General features: G+C 40.9%; 2 protein-coding genes across 6 annotated transcripts; one reads left to right on the top strand and one right to left on the bottom strand.

Annotated features, from left to right (window-relative positions):
- The first annotated feature begins 124 nt into the window (after nucleotides 1-124).
- LOC116311734 (fibronectin type III and SPRY domain-containing protein 2) lies at nucleotides 125-7139 on the top strand. 5 transcript variants are annotated; one of them, XM_031728946.2, is made up of 13 exons: nucleotides 125-421; nucleotides 526-763; nucleotides 1024-1119; nucleotides 1343-1576; nucleotides 1739-1761; nucleotides 2615-2736; nucleotides 2991-3155; nucleotides 3291-3425; nucleotides 3574-3727; nucleotides 4403-4536; nucleotides 4867-4999; nucleotides 5077-5253; nucleotides 6187-7139. In XM_031728946.2, exons 2-13 carry the CDS (start codon nucleotides 581-583, stop codon nucleotides 6434-6436), a joined length of 1806 nt encoding a protein of 601 aa, XP_031584806.1. In that variant the 5' UTR covers nucleotides 125-421; nucleotides 526-580; the 3' UTR covers nucleotides 6437-7139. The 5 variants fall into 5 exon arrangements, with proteins under 5 accessions (XP_031584806.1, XP_039464433.1, XP_039464431.1 ...); XM_039608499.1 differs by having other exon boundaries at nucleotides 125-458; nucleotides 558-763; XM_039608497.1 differs by having other exon boundaries at nucleotides 125-458; nucleotides 552-763.
- LOC116311664 (KH homology domain-containing protein 4-like) lies at nucleotides 6595-15279 on the bottom strand. The gene is made up of 14 exons (XM_031728855.2): nucleotides 15066-15279; nucleotides 13862-14126; nucleotides 13645-13764; nucleotides 13440-13516; nucleotides 13121-13173; nucleotides 12789-12994; nucleotides 12037-12245; nucleotides 11359-11419; nucleotides 11036-11093; nucleotides 10576-10811; nucleotides 10195-10299; nucleotides 8468-8553; nucleotides 8266-8384; nucleotides 6595-7747 (listed from the first exon to the last, which is right to left on the bottom strand). The coding sequence occupies exons 1-14, from the start codon at nucleotides 15092-15094 to the stop codon at nucleotides 7617-7619; spliced, it is 1755 nt and encodes a 584-aa protein (XP_031584715.1). The 5' UTR covers nucleotides 15095-15279; the 3' UTR covers nucleotides 6595-7616.
- Between the last annotated feature and the right edge of the window lie 1204 nt (nucleotides 15280-16483).

Raw genomic sequence — 16483 nt, 5'->3', positions numbered from 1 at the left:
AATACGCTGTTTTGACATAGAATGGTAACCACGAAAAACCCAGCCTGGGTCACTAAGAGCAGGCGGGTCCCAATGCAGAAATTTCTAATCCAATGCGTTTGATGCGTCTTGAATTAAAGTTTACGAGGAACCTTGAATGCACCATAAGTCTCTGGTACTGCCTTTAACTTTGACCTTTTAATCACATGTTCGGGGATTTCCAACTCCTGAAAATTAAAGCATTTTACTTTTAGTTGTTGTTCCTTTACAATGTCAGCAAATCTCAGACCTCTGCGGACTTTCAATCACGTTTAATGAATCTATTTCATGAATAACGAACTTCCGGCGTAGATGTTTGGCATGCCTGTGAAATGTGAGCAAACACAGTCCCATCTATTTCTGTCACTGCTGTCCTGCCGGATACTGCTGCTGGCCTGAAAAGGTTGTTTAAGAACCAAACAGCTCCCTTAATTTTCCAGGTAAATTTGTTATCAGCTGCTTGCTCACTATAACAGTTCTGCTTTGTTAAATTCTCCTCCGATGCAGTTTCAGAACATTAACGGGTACTTAAGCCTCAGTCCTCCCCTGAGTCCTTGTCATCATGGACTTGTATGAGATCAGAGGAGGCAGGCTGGGTGTGATTGCAGAGGAAGCCGAGCTCCAGGAGTTAAGCAGAGAGTCTACTGCTATGGAGACCTACAATGTAGGCTCAACTCCATCTCCCACTGGAGCAGAAGATGGAAGTGATGGTGAGGAGGATGCTTTTAAGGAGGGAGAAACTGAGGTGAGGACACTAACTAACTACCTCTATTCAGCCACAGTCGTCTCACTGCATTTAATCACTTCTCTGAGAGAACGCCAGTGTGAATGGTAGCACAATACAGAAGAGTAAAATGAATAGCCGAGTGAGGGGAACATCTGATTAAGATACACTCATAGTAAACAGCAACATAAACTCTTAACTGTTAGCCCTCATCGTAGTCTGTGTTGCAGGTTTGAATTAAATGCGGAAAGAGCTCAAGCTTGTGTTATGACTGCTTTCAGGGGGAGATCATCTTGATTCGCGATCAGCTGCAAGAGAAGGTTGCAGAGATGGAGAGCTTTGCTGGTCATCTGGAAGAGATCTTCCTTACAGTGGAGGTACTACTCAAACGTCCAGTCTGATCTCCTTTGTTTTGACATAATTTTACTGTTTTATTATAATATGAATATGCAGAGATGCTTTTTTTTCTTTTTTTACTCATAGACAGTAATAAAGTCATCACAAGCCAATTTTATTACATCAAATTCTTCATTTTTCTTTGTTCTTTCCTGTACAACAAATGTGTTACCCTCTAACTCTGTCATATTATTGCACGTACAGGAGAATTTTGGCCGTCAAGAGCAGCACTTGGAACAGCACTACAATGATGTGCTGCAGACGCTGTCTCAGCGACAGGATGAGAGCGCGGCAAGGTTGGAGGAGGAGAAGAAGAGTAAGCTGGAAGCCTTGTACGGTCAGCTGCTGGCCTGCGGTCGGGCACTCGATGCCTCCAAGGAGCTCATCGAGACAGCGCAGGAGGTCTACCGCAGCCAGGACAAGAGGCTTTTCTTGAAGGTGATAAATGACTCCACTGGATCATATTTGCAGATGGCCCCAAAAATAAATAAATAAATAAAACATGGCCAGCTAATGCAATTGTGGACATGAAGCATTGATTAGCATTTATTCATTCATTTATTTTGCTATTGAAGTGATTTCTTTGGATTTTATTGACAGACAGTTATGCCCACAATTAAAAGGTAAGCATGAGGCTGCACAGTGAGTCTGCACGGTGTGACACTGCAGGTGTGATATTAAGAGACCGAGCATCAATAACATGTGCGATTTGTCTTCCCTTTAGTTTCAAACTAATTTTATTTAACTCTATATATTTTAAAATCCCAGCTGAAGATCCACTTACTAAACTTAGCACAAAAAGTAAGGAAATTTGTATTTGGTCAACAATTCTTTTTTTTGTAAGGTTGCTTCCTGCCAATAAATCTTATACGTCGGAAAGCCTGTTTATTTCCCCTTAAATGTAGCCACATTTATTAGGGAAAATGCATTTGTGGGCTGAGCAGCAGAGTTGAGTATGTGGGTTGCGCCTTTGAAACACTTGCCAAATTTCCTCTGCCAATACCAGTCAGCTTATTCTGCCACTGACTCTTGTTTGGTGTAGTTTATTGCACTGGATGATTAAAGTCTGAAGAAACAATTTATTCATTTAACAAACAGGGCCCTGAGTAGCACGTGGAAGATCCACACACAGCCACAACAGCCTGGCACCTCCTCCTCATGCTGGTCACCAGCTTGGTCACACACTGCTGTGGGATGGCATCTCAATATGGTTGTGTTGGCTGACTTGCGACAAATGCTGTTAAACTGACAATATGTCTTATTTCTTCAGACTTCAATCATTCATGTTCATTCATGGGCACAACCCACAGACCCAAACTCCATCCACTGTACAAAACATGCTTGCATGCTTGATGAAAAGCACATAAAGTATTTATTTTATGGTCAAACTTTGAACATTGTAAGTAATCATTAGCCTGATAACGCACTGCACGCTTTTTAAAATCAGGGCTTTTTTTTTGTTCTGTACCACACTAGAATCGAGGAGTTTGCCAAAGATGAGGTTGATCTCACGCTGTCTACAAGTCTTGAATTCAACACACCGCTCGCTGACCTGTCAGATGTCAAAACCATGATGGACTCGATCAACGTCGTTCCAGGTCTGAATCTACAAATCGCCTCCTCTGGTTCACTTTCCGCCACCTCCTCTGTCACTTGAAAAATACAAATCTAGGAACACGCCGTCTCTTGCGTCACTGAAAATGAGAATCCTAATAATAGGAAGCACACAGAGGTGTCAGTGTTGAGCTTCAACCAGAACAGAGCTGTCTTAACATTTAGATTTTTGTACTCTAAAAAGACTTCTTGATAACTGTGCTGAATTTACAGTGAATCTCTGTCAAACAACCCCCAGCTCCATCTGCCCCAGTAATCAATCCCCAGATGCCCAACTCTGCCACTCAGACATCCCTGCGTGTGTGCTGGAGCTTGTTCTCTGATGACACGGTGGAGTACTACGAGCTTTACTACAGGCCGGTGCTGGAGGACACACCAGCAGACAGTGCCTTCACACCGCAGGGTATAAACCAGAGATGCTGCCTGCAGATGTGCACTGCATGATAATGTCACCATCTGCTGCTCAACTTGTATCTACTGATCTTTCTGAAAATATTGTGATCTAAAGGTGTGCTCATTTTTTTGTTTTTTGTTTAAGTGAGCAAGGTAACGTTGAAGGAGACGCACTGCACTGTTGCAGATTTGCTGCCCAATGCTCAGTACGAGCTCTGGGTGACGGCTACCAATACCACAGGCATCAGCCCAGCCAGCGAGAAGGCCTTATACATGACGGGTAACAAATGTCACTCTCCAACTACGTGAGGGGTTCTTAAACTTGTGGCAGTTTAAAATAATAATTGTTCTGCCACTTTCCTTAGCTTTGCAATCTCTCCAGAGTGGCGTGTTGGTGGGAATAAAAGTCTAAATCCTCTCTCCCCTAGTGCCATCACCTCCAGTGATTAAGCAGAGGGAGTGCAGTAGCTGTCCAGAGGCTGCTCTGATCCGCTGGGAGTCAGGAAACACCAACCCCGTAGACTCCTACATGGTGGAGCTCAGGGAGATGGGTGCTGACGGCACAGAGAGCAACATTACTGAGTAAGAGGTGTTTAACGAGACCGATTCGGCAAGCTCAAAATTTAACCGTGCTCTCTCCTTGAAATCTGTCACTTTGAAAAGGCTGCGCCTAGAGTTAAAGTTAAAATAGCTCGGTAAAAATAGAAGCGCTTCGCTTGAAACGCAGAGCTTCAAAGACGCAGTACCCCGTGATATTAGGCTCCACTGGCTTTTTCCTTTGATAAGGCTTTTGCTTCAAACAAGCTGGTGCTAGTGCTTGCCTGGGAAGTTTTGTTTTTTGAGGTCCCATGGATATAGAGCTGCTGAATCAAGATGCACTCTGTCCTAGAAAATCTATTCTTAGCTTCAGCCCTTGCAGTGCTGTGCCCACATTTGGGGTCATTTTTTTTCCTTATCCAGTCGCTCTGGAGAACACTTTAAACATTTATCTGTGCCGTAAACTGTGTTTTTATTATAATAATATTTTTTTTTTTATTTTTTTTTTTGCAAAGTGGACTTAAACTGAAGAAAAATTTCAATTATTAGTATATATAAATGTAAGTTTAAGTTTAAGTTAAATTTCAAGGTGATCTTTCAGTGATTTGTGTTTTGGTAACCATACACATTAAAATACAGTTCACAAAGTGATCACTGTTCTGCATTTACTATATATTTAAAGGAAGACACATGACCCTCATGTCTCAATTACAACCCCAGGTCTATTGTAGCAGTGCCCACCTGTCAGTGTCTGATCCAGCTGCAGCCAGGACGACGTTACCTCATCTCTGTGAGAGCGGTCAACATCGGAGGGCCCAGTGACAGGAGTGAACCAATTACTATCACCACTACAGGTGAGAAACAACTGGGGTCAGCGTTTTCATTATGCTTTTGGCTCACTCATAGGCGGTATGGACCTTATCATTTAAAGCAGAACAGTTACGTCTGTTTGTAACTTTAAGCATCTACTTGGTGATCATCCCCATCGTGTTTGAGACTCCTTTCACTCAGAAAGAGCATATATGTATATCTATTGTTAACCTTGTATAAACAGAAGTTACACGATTAGACTAAATCAATCTGATGTCCTGTGTTTAAGCCGTAGCTTAAATAAATATACCTGCTTACTACATACATGGATTCAGGCACAGTCTTTGCAATCAAACATCCATTTTCCTGTGCAGGTACGTTTTTCTATCTCCTGGAGGACACTGCCCATCCTTGCCTGTCCATCTCTGAAGACGGCTTCACGGTCTTTTATGGAGATGAAGAACTTCCCATAAGTGCCATGGCCTTAGATGACAACACCTTTACCAGGTAACATTAATGAGAACCTTGACTTGTAAAGATGACTCTATACACTTGCAGATGTTTAAATGTAAGTGTCTTTACAGATGTGTAGCGGTCCTTGGGGATCTGATTCCAGTGCGAGGCAGGCATTACTGGGAGGTTGAGGTGGACGATGGGACAGAGTTTCGGATCGGAGTTGCCTATGAGGACACAGAGAGGAACTCGTACCTTGGGGCCAACAGTACCTCGTGGTGTATGAGACACATCCTGAGTCCATCCAGGTAGCAGTCAGTACCAGCCAGGGTTCGTTCATGGCTTCATCAGCTTCACTGCTGAACACCCTGTGATGTCCTCTCAGTACTCTTTATACACATTAGTACTCCTCCAAAATAACTGCATCCCAGGGATCCTATAGGTAAACTATGCCCCTGAATGACTGTTTAGCAAATACACAAAAGCACAACCCTGAACCGCAAAATACTCATATCTGATTGTTGTAACAAAGTCCCCATATGTTTCATCTTAATCATCTCAGATGAACAGCGTCTGAAGAAATCTGTTTAATTATACTGAAAGTTTTCAAAACCAGTGCTATAGTAGCCTTGGTTTTCTGCTCAGTCATTTTCTTTTAAATATACTTCTTCCCTGAAAAGAAAGACATTTTCACAGGACTACACAGACCTAATAGATGCAGACTTTTCCACCAATCTGATAGCAGAATTAACATGCTGATTCTCTGAGGGCCTACTATTGCAGTTCTCAGAAACTGGGCCAAGACTTTATTTTTAGCATTCAGAAATTTTCCCTTTCCTAAGCAAAAAAAAAAAAAGTGCATCTTTTCTGTGTGAAACTAAGCCCATTGAAGGGAGAAAAGCCCACAGCTGAATATCTGTTACTTTATAATAGTTTCTATGGCAACTCTTCTTGGAACAAAGCAGGACAGATGAATTATCACATTTAGCGAGTCATTCGCAGCAGCATATCACACGAGCCCTGAATATGGCTCCCATTGTGGGCATCTTCTTGTTGATTCTGCCTACACACAATTTAACAAGCACATTTTTCATTTTCTTTAAGCTGCAGCCATTTGAAATCCTGCTGTTGGCTCATTATTCAGCATCTGCTTTCCTAATGGCTGACAGAGCGGGAAAATCATCAACAGCATGAATAAAATAGCTTTTTGACACACTCAATAACGCTTCTCTTTTTGTTAGGCACAAATACGAGTTTCTGCACAACGGCTGGAGTCCTGACTTGAGGATCACCGTGAACCCCGTGCGGATTGGAGTGGCACTCGACTACGACAGAGGGACTCTGTCTTTCTTTAACGTAAATCTGGAACAACACCTGCACACCTTCCACTGTCACTTCCGAAATTACGTCCACCCCTGCTTTAGCCTGGACAACCCGGGAGCGCTTACTGTGCACAACGGCATAGAAGCTCCTGAATACGCATTCATCTGATATCATTAATATCAACAAGAAATAAAAACCCAGGCAACAAGGACAAAACAATTATCGTCTTTAATACTTACCAAAGTGCTCGGTGACATTGAACAAAACCGATGTTTGTAACGCCAACCTCTATTAAAAACTGAACTTTCTCACTGAAGACAACACACTGCTTTCAAATGTTTTTATTATAGTATTCCATGGGAACAGGCATACACCATTTTCCAAGATAAGAAAAGGTTTCACTAGATACAATATTTAAACCACCTGTGACTGCAGCAGACTTGAGTGTTTAAGTCCAAAGGGAAAATAAGGAGCTGCTTTTTCTTTGCGCCTCCACCCCAAAAAAAATGAATTGGAGAAAGAAATGAAATAAAGGGGGAAAAAAATGTTTTAATTATAATACAGCTATATTCACATATGTAGAAGGAAAGTCCACCCAGAATACTTCCACACACTGTATAAAGTGGCTACTAATGATGTGTTTGAATTTGCAATCAGATCACTATTTCATAAAAAAATAAAATGAAAATAAAAAACCCACACATGTAGCCCAAAGAGGTGTGACATTTTAACATAAATCCACACTAACGCTGAAATAGTTCGCATCTAGACTTCTATATTTACATTTTCTACACAGGCAGCAAAAAGTTTGAATACGCTCATCCTCATCTTAACCAACGGGTTCACATGCCTGGTGTCAGGGGTTATATTTTAAAAAAAACCCCAAAACAAAACAAAAATCAAAAGGCATTCTGGAAAATTTATTTAAAAATACCACCCACCCACCCCCCCCCCCCAAAAAAAACAAAACCCCTCTATTTCCACATGTGTCCTTTTTTTAAAGCATGTTACGACTGCTGTATAAAGACCGATGGGCTTTGAAGCTTGGCCACCTGATCTAAAAGGCGTGTCAATAGTAAAAGAGGTACACAAACTTTCAAAGAACTGTCTCCAAGATCCTTACAGAGCTGAAATTAAAAATGCATCTGTTCTGAAAAACCGAAGAATGAAAAGGACTCTCCTCCGCTTTGTGCAAAGGCTTTGTAGTAAATGTGGTGTAACATGCCAGAACAGTGTATGATACAAGGGTGGACTTTTCCTTGAATGCGGTTTGAGTTTGTGAAACTTGCTGATCTACTGAATGTGGTCTATGAATGTCCTGGACAGTGGGGATGGGACGGGGCAGAGGTTATGAGTTATCTGTCTTACTGCTGCGGCTCCTCTCCTCCTCTTCATCGGAGGAATCCCCTCCGTAGGGCACTAACCCTGATGTATCACTGAACACTTTAGGCTTCTTCTCGGACACCTCGTCTTGAACACCTGCAAGAGCACAATAAAGGAAAAAAAGAAAAATGGAGAGAGAGAGTGAGAGAGAGAGAGAGAGAGAGAGAGAGAGAGAGAGAGAGAGAGAAAAGTAGAAGAAAGGTGGGAGATATGAGCAAGAGAAAAGAGAAAAGAGAAGGGGGGGAAGAGACAAAGCAGGAGAAGAAAACAAGAAGGAAACCCATTGAGGAGCCCCATATTAGCGGTGGTTTTTGAGTTCGTTTGATCCACAGCCAGGGGGAGGGAAGATATCAAATGAAACGGCAGCAGATCACACATCCATAACAGGCAGGTCCAGGGACACATGTTGAGAGAGAAAACAAGGGAAAGACAAAAAAACATATACAAGAAGAGAATGTTAGTGAGTTTCACCAGCGGAAGGTTTCACACAGGTCTCCACTCCTCCCCCATTGCTCCACGGGGGGGAGATGCCATTTCATGTAACAGACAACACCACAGAAGAAATATCTGAGTACTCAGGCTCTCAGAGTATTAGGAAATAAAGAACAGCATACCCAATGAAGCGGTGCTGCTGGGCAGACTCGCTGGATCATCCGTCACGGCATCTCTCGGCCTTTTGCGTGCAACAGCGGCGGGAGCCACGCAGGGAGGTGGCGGGGGAGGCATCAGAAACCTGAACAGAGAAAAATATGAATATCTAGGCTACACAAGACTCACGAAAAACATACAAAGGGAAATGATGATCTATGAGCAGACCTTTCTACTTCTTTCTCCTCGCCAACACTGGGTGCAGGAAGGGTGGACTCCTCATGAGCTGGACCCTCAGGAGAGATGGTGTAGGGCTAAAAAGACAAATACAGAACATTCAAGGCTTTTTAAAAACTTTTTAAAGAAAATGCTTGTCTCAAAAGAAAATTATTTTAGCATGTGAAAACCTTGGAAGACACTCAGAGCTTCCCATTTGTTTCAAGTTATTTTCATAGTCAGCTAAGGCTGCAACAAGATCCAGCAAGTTTGCTCACTTACAATGAAATGAACGATTGCTAATTTTTATGGTGGTTCCAATGTAATGGAGAGAAACCAGAAAAAAAAAAACCCAATTCACATTTTTCAAGTTATAGACTATCCCCTAACACCCAGATCCCACCGATAGGCTGCGTAGCACAGAGATTACAAATAATTTCTCCTGATCTCATTCAACTCATTTATGTGTATGAAGCAAACCCGTCCAGTTACTTCAATTTAAACCTGTCCACCATCATGAGCAAGACCAAACAACAGTGCAAACCTGGTGACAAACTACAAAGAAACATCTTACTGCTGTCAAGTTACACTTTGAGATCAAATACTCATTTCACTCATCTACATGCAAATCATTTCAGAACTTTTATGTAAAATGTTTTTTTCTGGATTTTTGGTTGATATTATGTAGTTAAAATGAATTCGTCAGATAAATCAAAGGCTGTTTCTTTCTAAGTGAGCCAGCTTACAAATTCAAGCAGGGGATCAAATAAATATTTCCCCCGCTGTATAATACAGATCTCTTGCATGCACTAAGGCATTAAAATCTTTAATATTCTTTTTAAAAATATTTGAATTTAAAAGGCAGATCTATAGTAGGGAGCAACTAGAGAGAAATCTGCTTACAAATTGCAACCCAAAGTGCTTTTAATAGGAGATGATAGGCACTACAGTTTCAATAAAGTTTGTTTTTGAACTGAACACTGGCTTAGATGAAAATCAGATCATGTTTTATCAAAGTTATGGCCAGATGCAATCCAACTAAAAAAACAAACAAAAACACCCCAAAACAAACCTGTTGTACTTTTCGCATCTTTACTGAACAGTAATCACTTAAAAACCTAATATTAGATTCCTAATTGGAACATGTTAGGACATATATTCACATACTTTTCCCAGCATGGGCTCTAAATGATCATGCACTTGCAGAGTAGAACTGCTGGTGTTTTATTAGCACAATTGTGATCACCTATTTTTCTGACACCATTGAAAATCCGAAAACATAAATAACCACGGCAGAAATCACAGACCCCCTCCCCGTATTAATTTTTTTTTTTTTAATTAACACAGTGATGCAGACGAAACTTATGTCTGTGATCAAAAAACACTGTTTAGCTCAGTCTGATGGCCATTTGTATTACAGACAATAACTTTCAGCCTAAACACTTATGTAACTTGGTAAACAACTAACTCAGAAAACAGCAAAAGAGACGGTCAGTATTTATGCTGAACTAACTAACTGAAACTAGTATTTTCATACAATAATTTCATGAGCTATAATTATGTGTAATTCTGTCCAATTTTGGTTGTTTAGCAGTGATGCCTGAAGCTTCTCTGTTTAAAACCAGACGGACTAATCAGCTGCAATTCAGACAGGTTTATCGGTGAGTAATGGTCACGTTAAAATGGATTAGATGGAATTATCTATTAGTGATATGTACAGATGTTACTCTTCAGCTAACCTTTTCATCCTTAGCCCCCTCCTGGAATTGATGCTTGGGACTTCCTGAGTCAGGGGGGGTATTTAAAGATCCTTCAGGCTCCACTGTCTCACTGCTGCTTGGATCCTTGGGTAGGGCAAAACCAACACATACACATTGATGCTGCCACAGGACTTTAAGAGAACTAAAACTCCTCCTAAAGACCTCGACGACTTTCACGTCTTATTGCACTTCTAGTGTAAACTTGCAGTGAAACTGATTAATCTATTCAGTGGTTTTAGCTATATGATGTCACAGTTTTTGATGGCTCTTCCAACAAGCAATTAAAAATGTAGCACTCTAAATCAGCTGACTAACAAATGGGAACTTTAAGTAGTGGCAGCTTTAGACTTTTATAATTACCTGAACAAGATAGGGATGCGGTTTCCTAGGACACACCGGATACTGAACCATTGCCTGAGAAGATGGAGGGTTTGTCGACAAGTTAGAATGACTTGGGGGACCATTTGCCTTACTCCAATAACCAGTGGCTCCTGGATACGCTGAATAGCCGCCAGCATACCCATTTGCTGGGTAGTTATACCAGGACCCCTGGCTAGAGTAATTGCTATTAGGTGGAAATCCATGTACTGCGTATGCTGAAATGAAAGTATAGAACCCTGAGTTAATAGCACATATCACATGGATCAATAACAGGGTGTTTTGACAACTGTGACCTACTATTTCAAGCAATTGCTGAGCCACTAAAGACGTCACGGGAGGATTAATTACCACAAGGAGAACGAAGTTAGTCAGTACCTTACATTTGGTCACCCTGTTGGAATTTGCCTGTTTAGTTACAAGACTTAAGAAGAATACTCACACTGTGTCGAGCCTGTGGCTGTGTATATCGACACCATACGTGCATGCTCAGCTCTCACCTACAGAATAAAAGAAAAATTAAAATGATGTAATGAACCAGACAAAACTGCAGCTCTATCATCAGAAAGTTTTGTTGGTAGGTGCAGAGCACTCAAAACCTATCTCTGGAGATCAGGTGGTTCACACTACCACGTTCACTTTTGGAGGTGGGTATCAGTGAAAACTATACACTTTAGTAGCTTCACCTTCTTACACCTCCTGTAAGACTTTCATGCAATATAAATCACCTCTGACACGATTACAGTGATAACAGTGTGTACTTACAGTTTCCAGGAGACTCTCTGTGAGTTTCTTTGCCGATTCCAATCCAGCTGCATTTGGGTGGCTGTAACAAAGGACCATTGTTAAACAGGATGTAGCAGACTTAGTAAAGGACTAAAGCCACATATTATCATTACATAGACCGACTGTGAAGCCAACACTGTGCCATAACCTTTAAAACTTGTGCTTAATACGTGCTAGCTCAACTCACTGGCAAAGAAAAAACAAAAATAATCTGCTACACTGTTGGAACAGCAATATCGAAGGTAATTTACAGGATTTACGTCATTAAAACACAGTTTTTCCGCAGTTTCTACAGAAAGTTTTGTCTTTTCAAGAAGCAGAAATCTCCTTGGATGAGTTCTGTGCCATCTGGATGTCTCCCACATCAATGGTCTGTAGAAACACAACTCTGGCCTACACCTGAACCATTTAGCATATCGTTAGCTTCATAGCATAAGTGCCTAAGTCACTTTGACCAGAAAATGACTTAGGCACTTATGCTATGAAGCTAACGATATGCTGCAGATGCGCAGTGTTCATCAGGTTAGTAAAACTAGCAAAAGCCATGCAGCAAACGAGTACTCGTCTGCAAGCAAGGCTCTAACACTGAAACCACACAGCACATACTGAATGTGTGTATATGTCATTTAACGACTCTTCCCATTAGAATGAACATACCTGATGTAGACATAAAGAGGTTCAAAGGACTCTCGTTTCGATGCTTGTTCTATGTAGCCAGAACCTTTTCCTCTGAGGAAGACTCGAGCTCCCGTCTCTGTCTGGATGTGACTCAGGTACGAACCTGCTGGACCCTCAACCTTTTCTTTCACGTTGAATGAAGGCAACGCTTGGTCCAGACCCACAAAAATCTTTGTGTGCACAAAACTCTGAAGATAAATAAATAAATAAATAAATGGTTACCTTACTAATACCATGTACCTTCTGGCTGTTTAGTGAAATCCTGTTTAACATTAGGCAGAAGTGCTTTGTAAGCAGATGCAGTAATCCAAGGCTTTTCACTGTAGACCAGGGACGTTCTCTCTGCTCCTTAATTTTGGAGGCAGGTATCAGTGAAAGCAACATAGTCTCCACTTGCTTCACTTTCTTTACCTCCACTCCTAATAGCCTAGTCTGCATAATTAATTTTATATTTCATAACCCTAACTTTATCTTAGATTTTGAGTAATGTGGCAATGTTATACACCCAAATAAACAATCCTACTACTGAGTGTCCCTCAGTTTACTGTCTGATTATGGAATGTTTCTCACTAGGCACCGTTAGTCTTCAACCTTTAGTTACAATGTAGAGCTTATCTGTCTTTGTCCAATACTTAAGGAGACATAAGTAACTAAATTAAGGATCAAGTTACTGATATTTAGGGTGTGATGAGTTCATACAAAATTGACTTTATTTTTAATCATCTGCCTACCCCTAAATGAGGAGCTGCTGGTCGATGACCCTGGGCTGGCACTGAAGTGGTATTGGGCATCCGTGGCACAGTAGGAGGAACGACAGGTCGAGGCGGCTGAGGGTAGAGAGTGAGCGGGGGAATTACAGGCACCTGCTGTCCCCCCGAGGCTGCTGACGTCCTCATCACATCCTCAGAGATGATCTCCTTTATCCTGATTACAGCCTCTAATATTGCAAAGAAAAGTGACCGATATTTGAGCATCTGCCACATCAATTGTAACAAACTGTGACATTTGTGACATTAGATGATGTCAGCCTCAGCATATTAAGCAAATAAAATGTGCTACTTACTGTTGACTTGTTCTTGGGTCTTTCCCTGAACGTGCAAATACAAAGGTCTTTGTCTAAAGGAAAGAAAATTGGTCATGGACAACATTTTACACTCCTCTTTATCACTGCAAAACTCATTAATTCAGGTTTGTCTAAACTGTTTACTTTTATTAGATGATCTTCACTCTTCTGGTAAATACTTAATGTAGAGGTGTCTGTGAAGGTTCTCAGTCATCTCACTTAATGTAGAGATTTTCTCAAGACACAATATGCAATTGGGTGGGTGGGTGGGTGGGTTCTACTTTTGCAGAAACAAAGTATTAAGACTTGAAACACATACCCTCCTGCTATTTCCTTTTCAGCTTCTGTCATGTAATGGCCTTTTGTTGAAACGATGGCTCCACTAAACTGTCGGATCTGAAAAAGGTATAGGGAGATTTTAAAAAAAGAAAAAAATATATTTTAAGAGACAACTTGCTTTAAAAGTTCTTAAAGTGTGACAAAAAGTGTTAAATGCAACACTGCTGTGGTCACTTTCCACCAACCTCCTCCTGTGTTTTGCCTTTAGTAAGAAGGTCCCTGCAGTTGAGTGGTACATCATTTATGTCGACTTCAGTGACCACCATCTCTTCTGTAACAGCTGGCACAGGTACACTTGGAGGAGTCTAAAATATATGACATAACACAGAAAACTTAAGGTCCATTAGGAACCACAAAAACATACATTATACAGTTATTCACAGCAGCTCTTTAACTGCACACCTTTGCAAGTAACGGTGGAGGAGTCAACAGCTTTCCTTTTGCCATCAACATAGCATTTATTTTAGCAGCCATTGCTGCAGCCATTTCAACTCCTCCCTGAGGAGATTTTCCTCCCGTTTCTGGCGCCTGGGAAACTGTGCTGTTCGGTCCAGCAACGACTCCTGACAATGAGATAGGGTGGGCTGCATTTTCACTGCTCTTCTGCTGCTGTATGTCTACACTCTGTTTAGGCTGGGCTGGCTTATCCCAACGGCTGGTTAGGCACCTGAAAAAAAAGATATAAAAATGAAAATATAGAAATATAAAAGAAACAAATCCTATAACAATCCAAGTTTATTAAATTATTTATTGACAGTATTCCTACACGTAAACGGTTTCATCTTAATTTCTTCCTAAATGTTTTCCATAATGTCTTGGGAAATACTTTAGTTTTGACACGTGTTAAGCAAATAAAGTTATAATTATTATGTGCCTAAAATAAAAATAAACAAAAAACAACTCCGTGACATCAAATAAAAGGGGACTAGATATTTTTAACCTAAGGACAGCCTGAGAAATACTACATGAGCACCCATATTAGCACTGTCCAAATTAGTCGTTGGAATTTAAAGTATCGGCACAACATTTTGTCTGTGCTATAACGATCTGTTTAGATACACTAATACATTGTGTGATATCACAAGAAAATTGCCCAACACTTCACTGATGATTCCAAACATCAGTAAACGTGGTGAATAGCTGTTTACTTTAGCCAATCGTATTACGCGTTACTAGACATCTCTGTCATACCGGTGCATTTCAATGTTTTAACAATCTTTCGTGTGTAAAATCTGTGGATTCTGGTAACGCTAAGAGCTGTTAGCTATCATATTAGCAAATAAGACGGCGTTAGTCATTGCTAAGCTATCAGACGCCGAGGGCTAAGCTAGCTAGCTATCAAGTTACGATACTGTTTCACGAGTTTTGTACGAAATATAATTTTGGTGTACAGTGACCACATAAACTCAGAGTAATCCATGTATGTTGTTGGATTTTTTAGCGTCAAATAACACCCTGCAATCTAACTTTTACTAACAGGCCAGGGTAGTGCTGGCAGCTAGCAGATTAAGCTAACAAACACTAGCTTACTGTTCGGTGAACTCTGCAGTGTGGCGTTAGCTTGTGTAACGACTACTCAGTGCTAACAAACTAAACAGACACTCACGGTGTTTGCCCCGTCATTCCTGAAGACATAGCACAACTCCACTAAATGGGTAGTAAATTTATACTAGTTTTCGGATACAGTACAAAAGCTACACGGCGTTAGCCATCGGTCTGCTTTCTCTCCTGCTCCGGCGATTTCTTCTGACGACTTGTCGCAAAGTCTGACTTGGCGGAAGCGCAGCTGTCCTCATGTTCTGGATGAGTCTCTCTCACTTTCAGTACGCTTCATAACAAACGAAGGCTCACCTGGTTTACGTAGTGTTATGCTAGTAGTGATCTTAGATTTTTCAGCCTATTGATTTAAAATAACAAAGTAAAAGAAAAAAAAAACATTAAAAAGTTTAATTAATTTCCTCCCCCTAGTAGCTTAAACCGACGACAGCTCAACCACAAAGCGCTTATTTTCCCATTTGTGTGCAATCTCAAGTCGAAAGCATCAAATACAACTTGTCTTTTTGTACAGTTCTGCATTTGCTCGCATTGCGTACCTTATTGTGTCTACACGTGGGACATTATGAAAATTTAGTGCCATATTTCTGCTCCCAATATTACCATGCACAAACTGTCCTGTCATTGTTGTGTGCATGCTTGTACCTGCTGCTCCATGTTTATTGGCTGTATATAGTAACCAGCAAAATACATCCGTCAGACAGGCTAAATATGGGTCAGTTTTGTTAAACAGACAGCTAGTATGACTGTACTTTAGGCACACACAGTAAGAACTGGCTGCCTTCATGCACTTCCTTTAAGGACTTGGAGACTATGTTCAATGCAGCCCCCCCCCCCCAAAAAAAACAACCGACACACATTCACCTGTTCACACAAACAGCATGGATTAAGTGTGTGTTATGAGCAGTTTCTATAGAAATTAACAGTTTGTAACACTCTGTTAAAGAGGAAGAGGATGAACTTTAAATGACCCGTGTTTATATTTAGCTGACAAGGATCTCTAGCAGCAGCAGTGTGACTTATTGACTCTCATGTGCTGGGAAAGAAGTTGGAAGTTGAACTACATTGTCTGTAGCAAGGCAAAACCTTGAAGGGAGGAGGTTGTGGTGGATATATGGGTCGGCTAAGTGATGTAAACACTGAAGACTGTTGTTTATTTTCCATTTCCTACCAACCAGCAAGAGTCTTCTTTCTCCAATACCTCAATGAAGCAGCTTAAAAAAAATAATTAAGGAGTATGTACTTTGAACCAGAGTTAAAAAGCCTTGTTTTAATCATATGTGGGAGGATCAAAAAGAAAATGAAAATGGGAATCTTACTCGTGTCTTATTTTTCCTTTGTAGATTAAAAAGAAAGTGCCACAGAAAGGAAGTAGCCTCAGTCACATTTTAATGTGTTTGTTTTTTGACTATTTTATACAATAAACGTGCAGGGATCTGGGGGAGATTGCTCCATTTATATCTCAGCTGG

This window comes from Oreochromis aureus, linkage group 1, assembly GCF_013358895.1.
Source record: "Oreochromis aureus strain Israel breed Guangdong linkage group 1, ZZ_aureus, whole genome shotgun sequence".
Taxonomy (NCBI): domain Eukaryota; kingdom Metazoa; phylum Chordata; class Actinopteri; order Cichliformes; family Cichlidae; genus Oreochromis; species Oreochromis aureus.
This window is presented reverse-complemented; position numbering and strand designations above follow the sequence as displayed.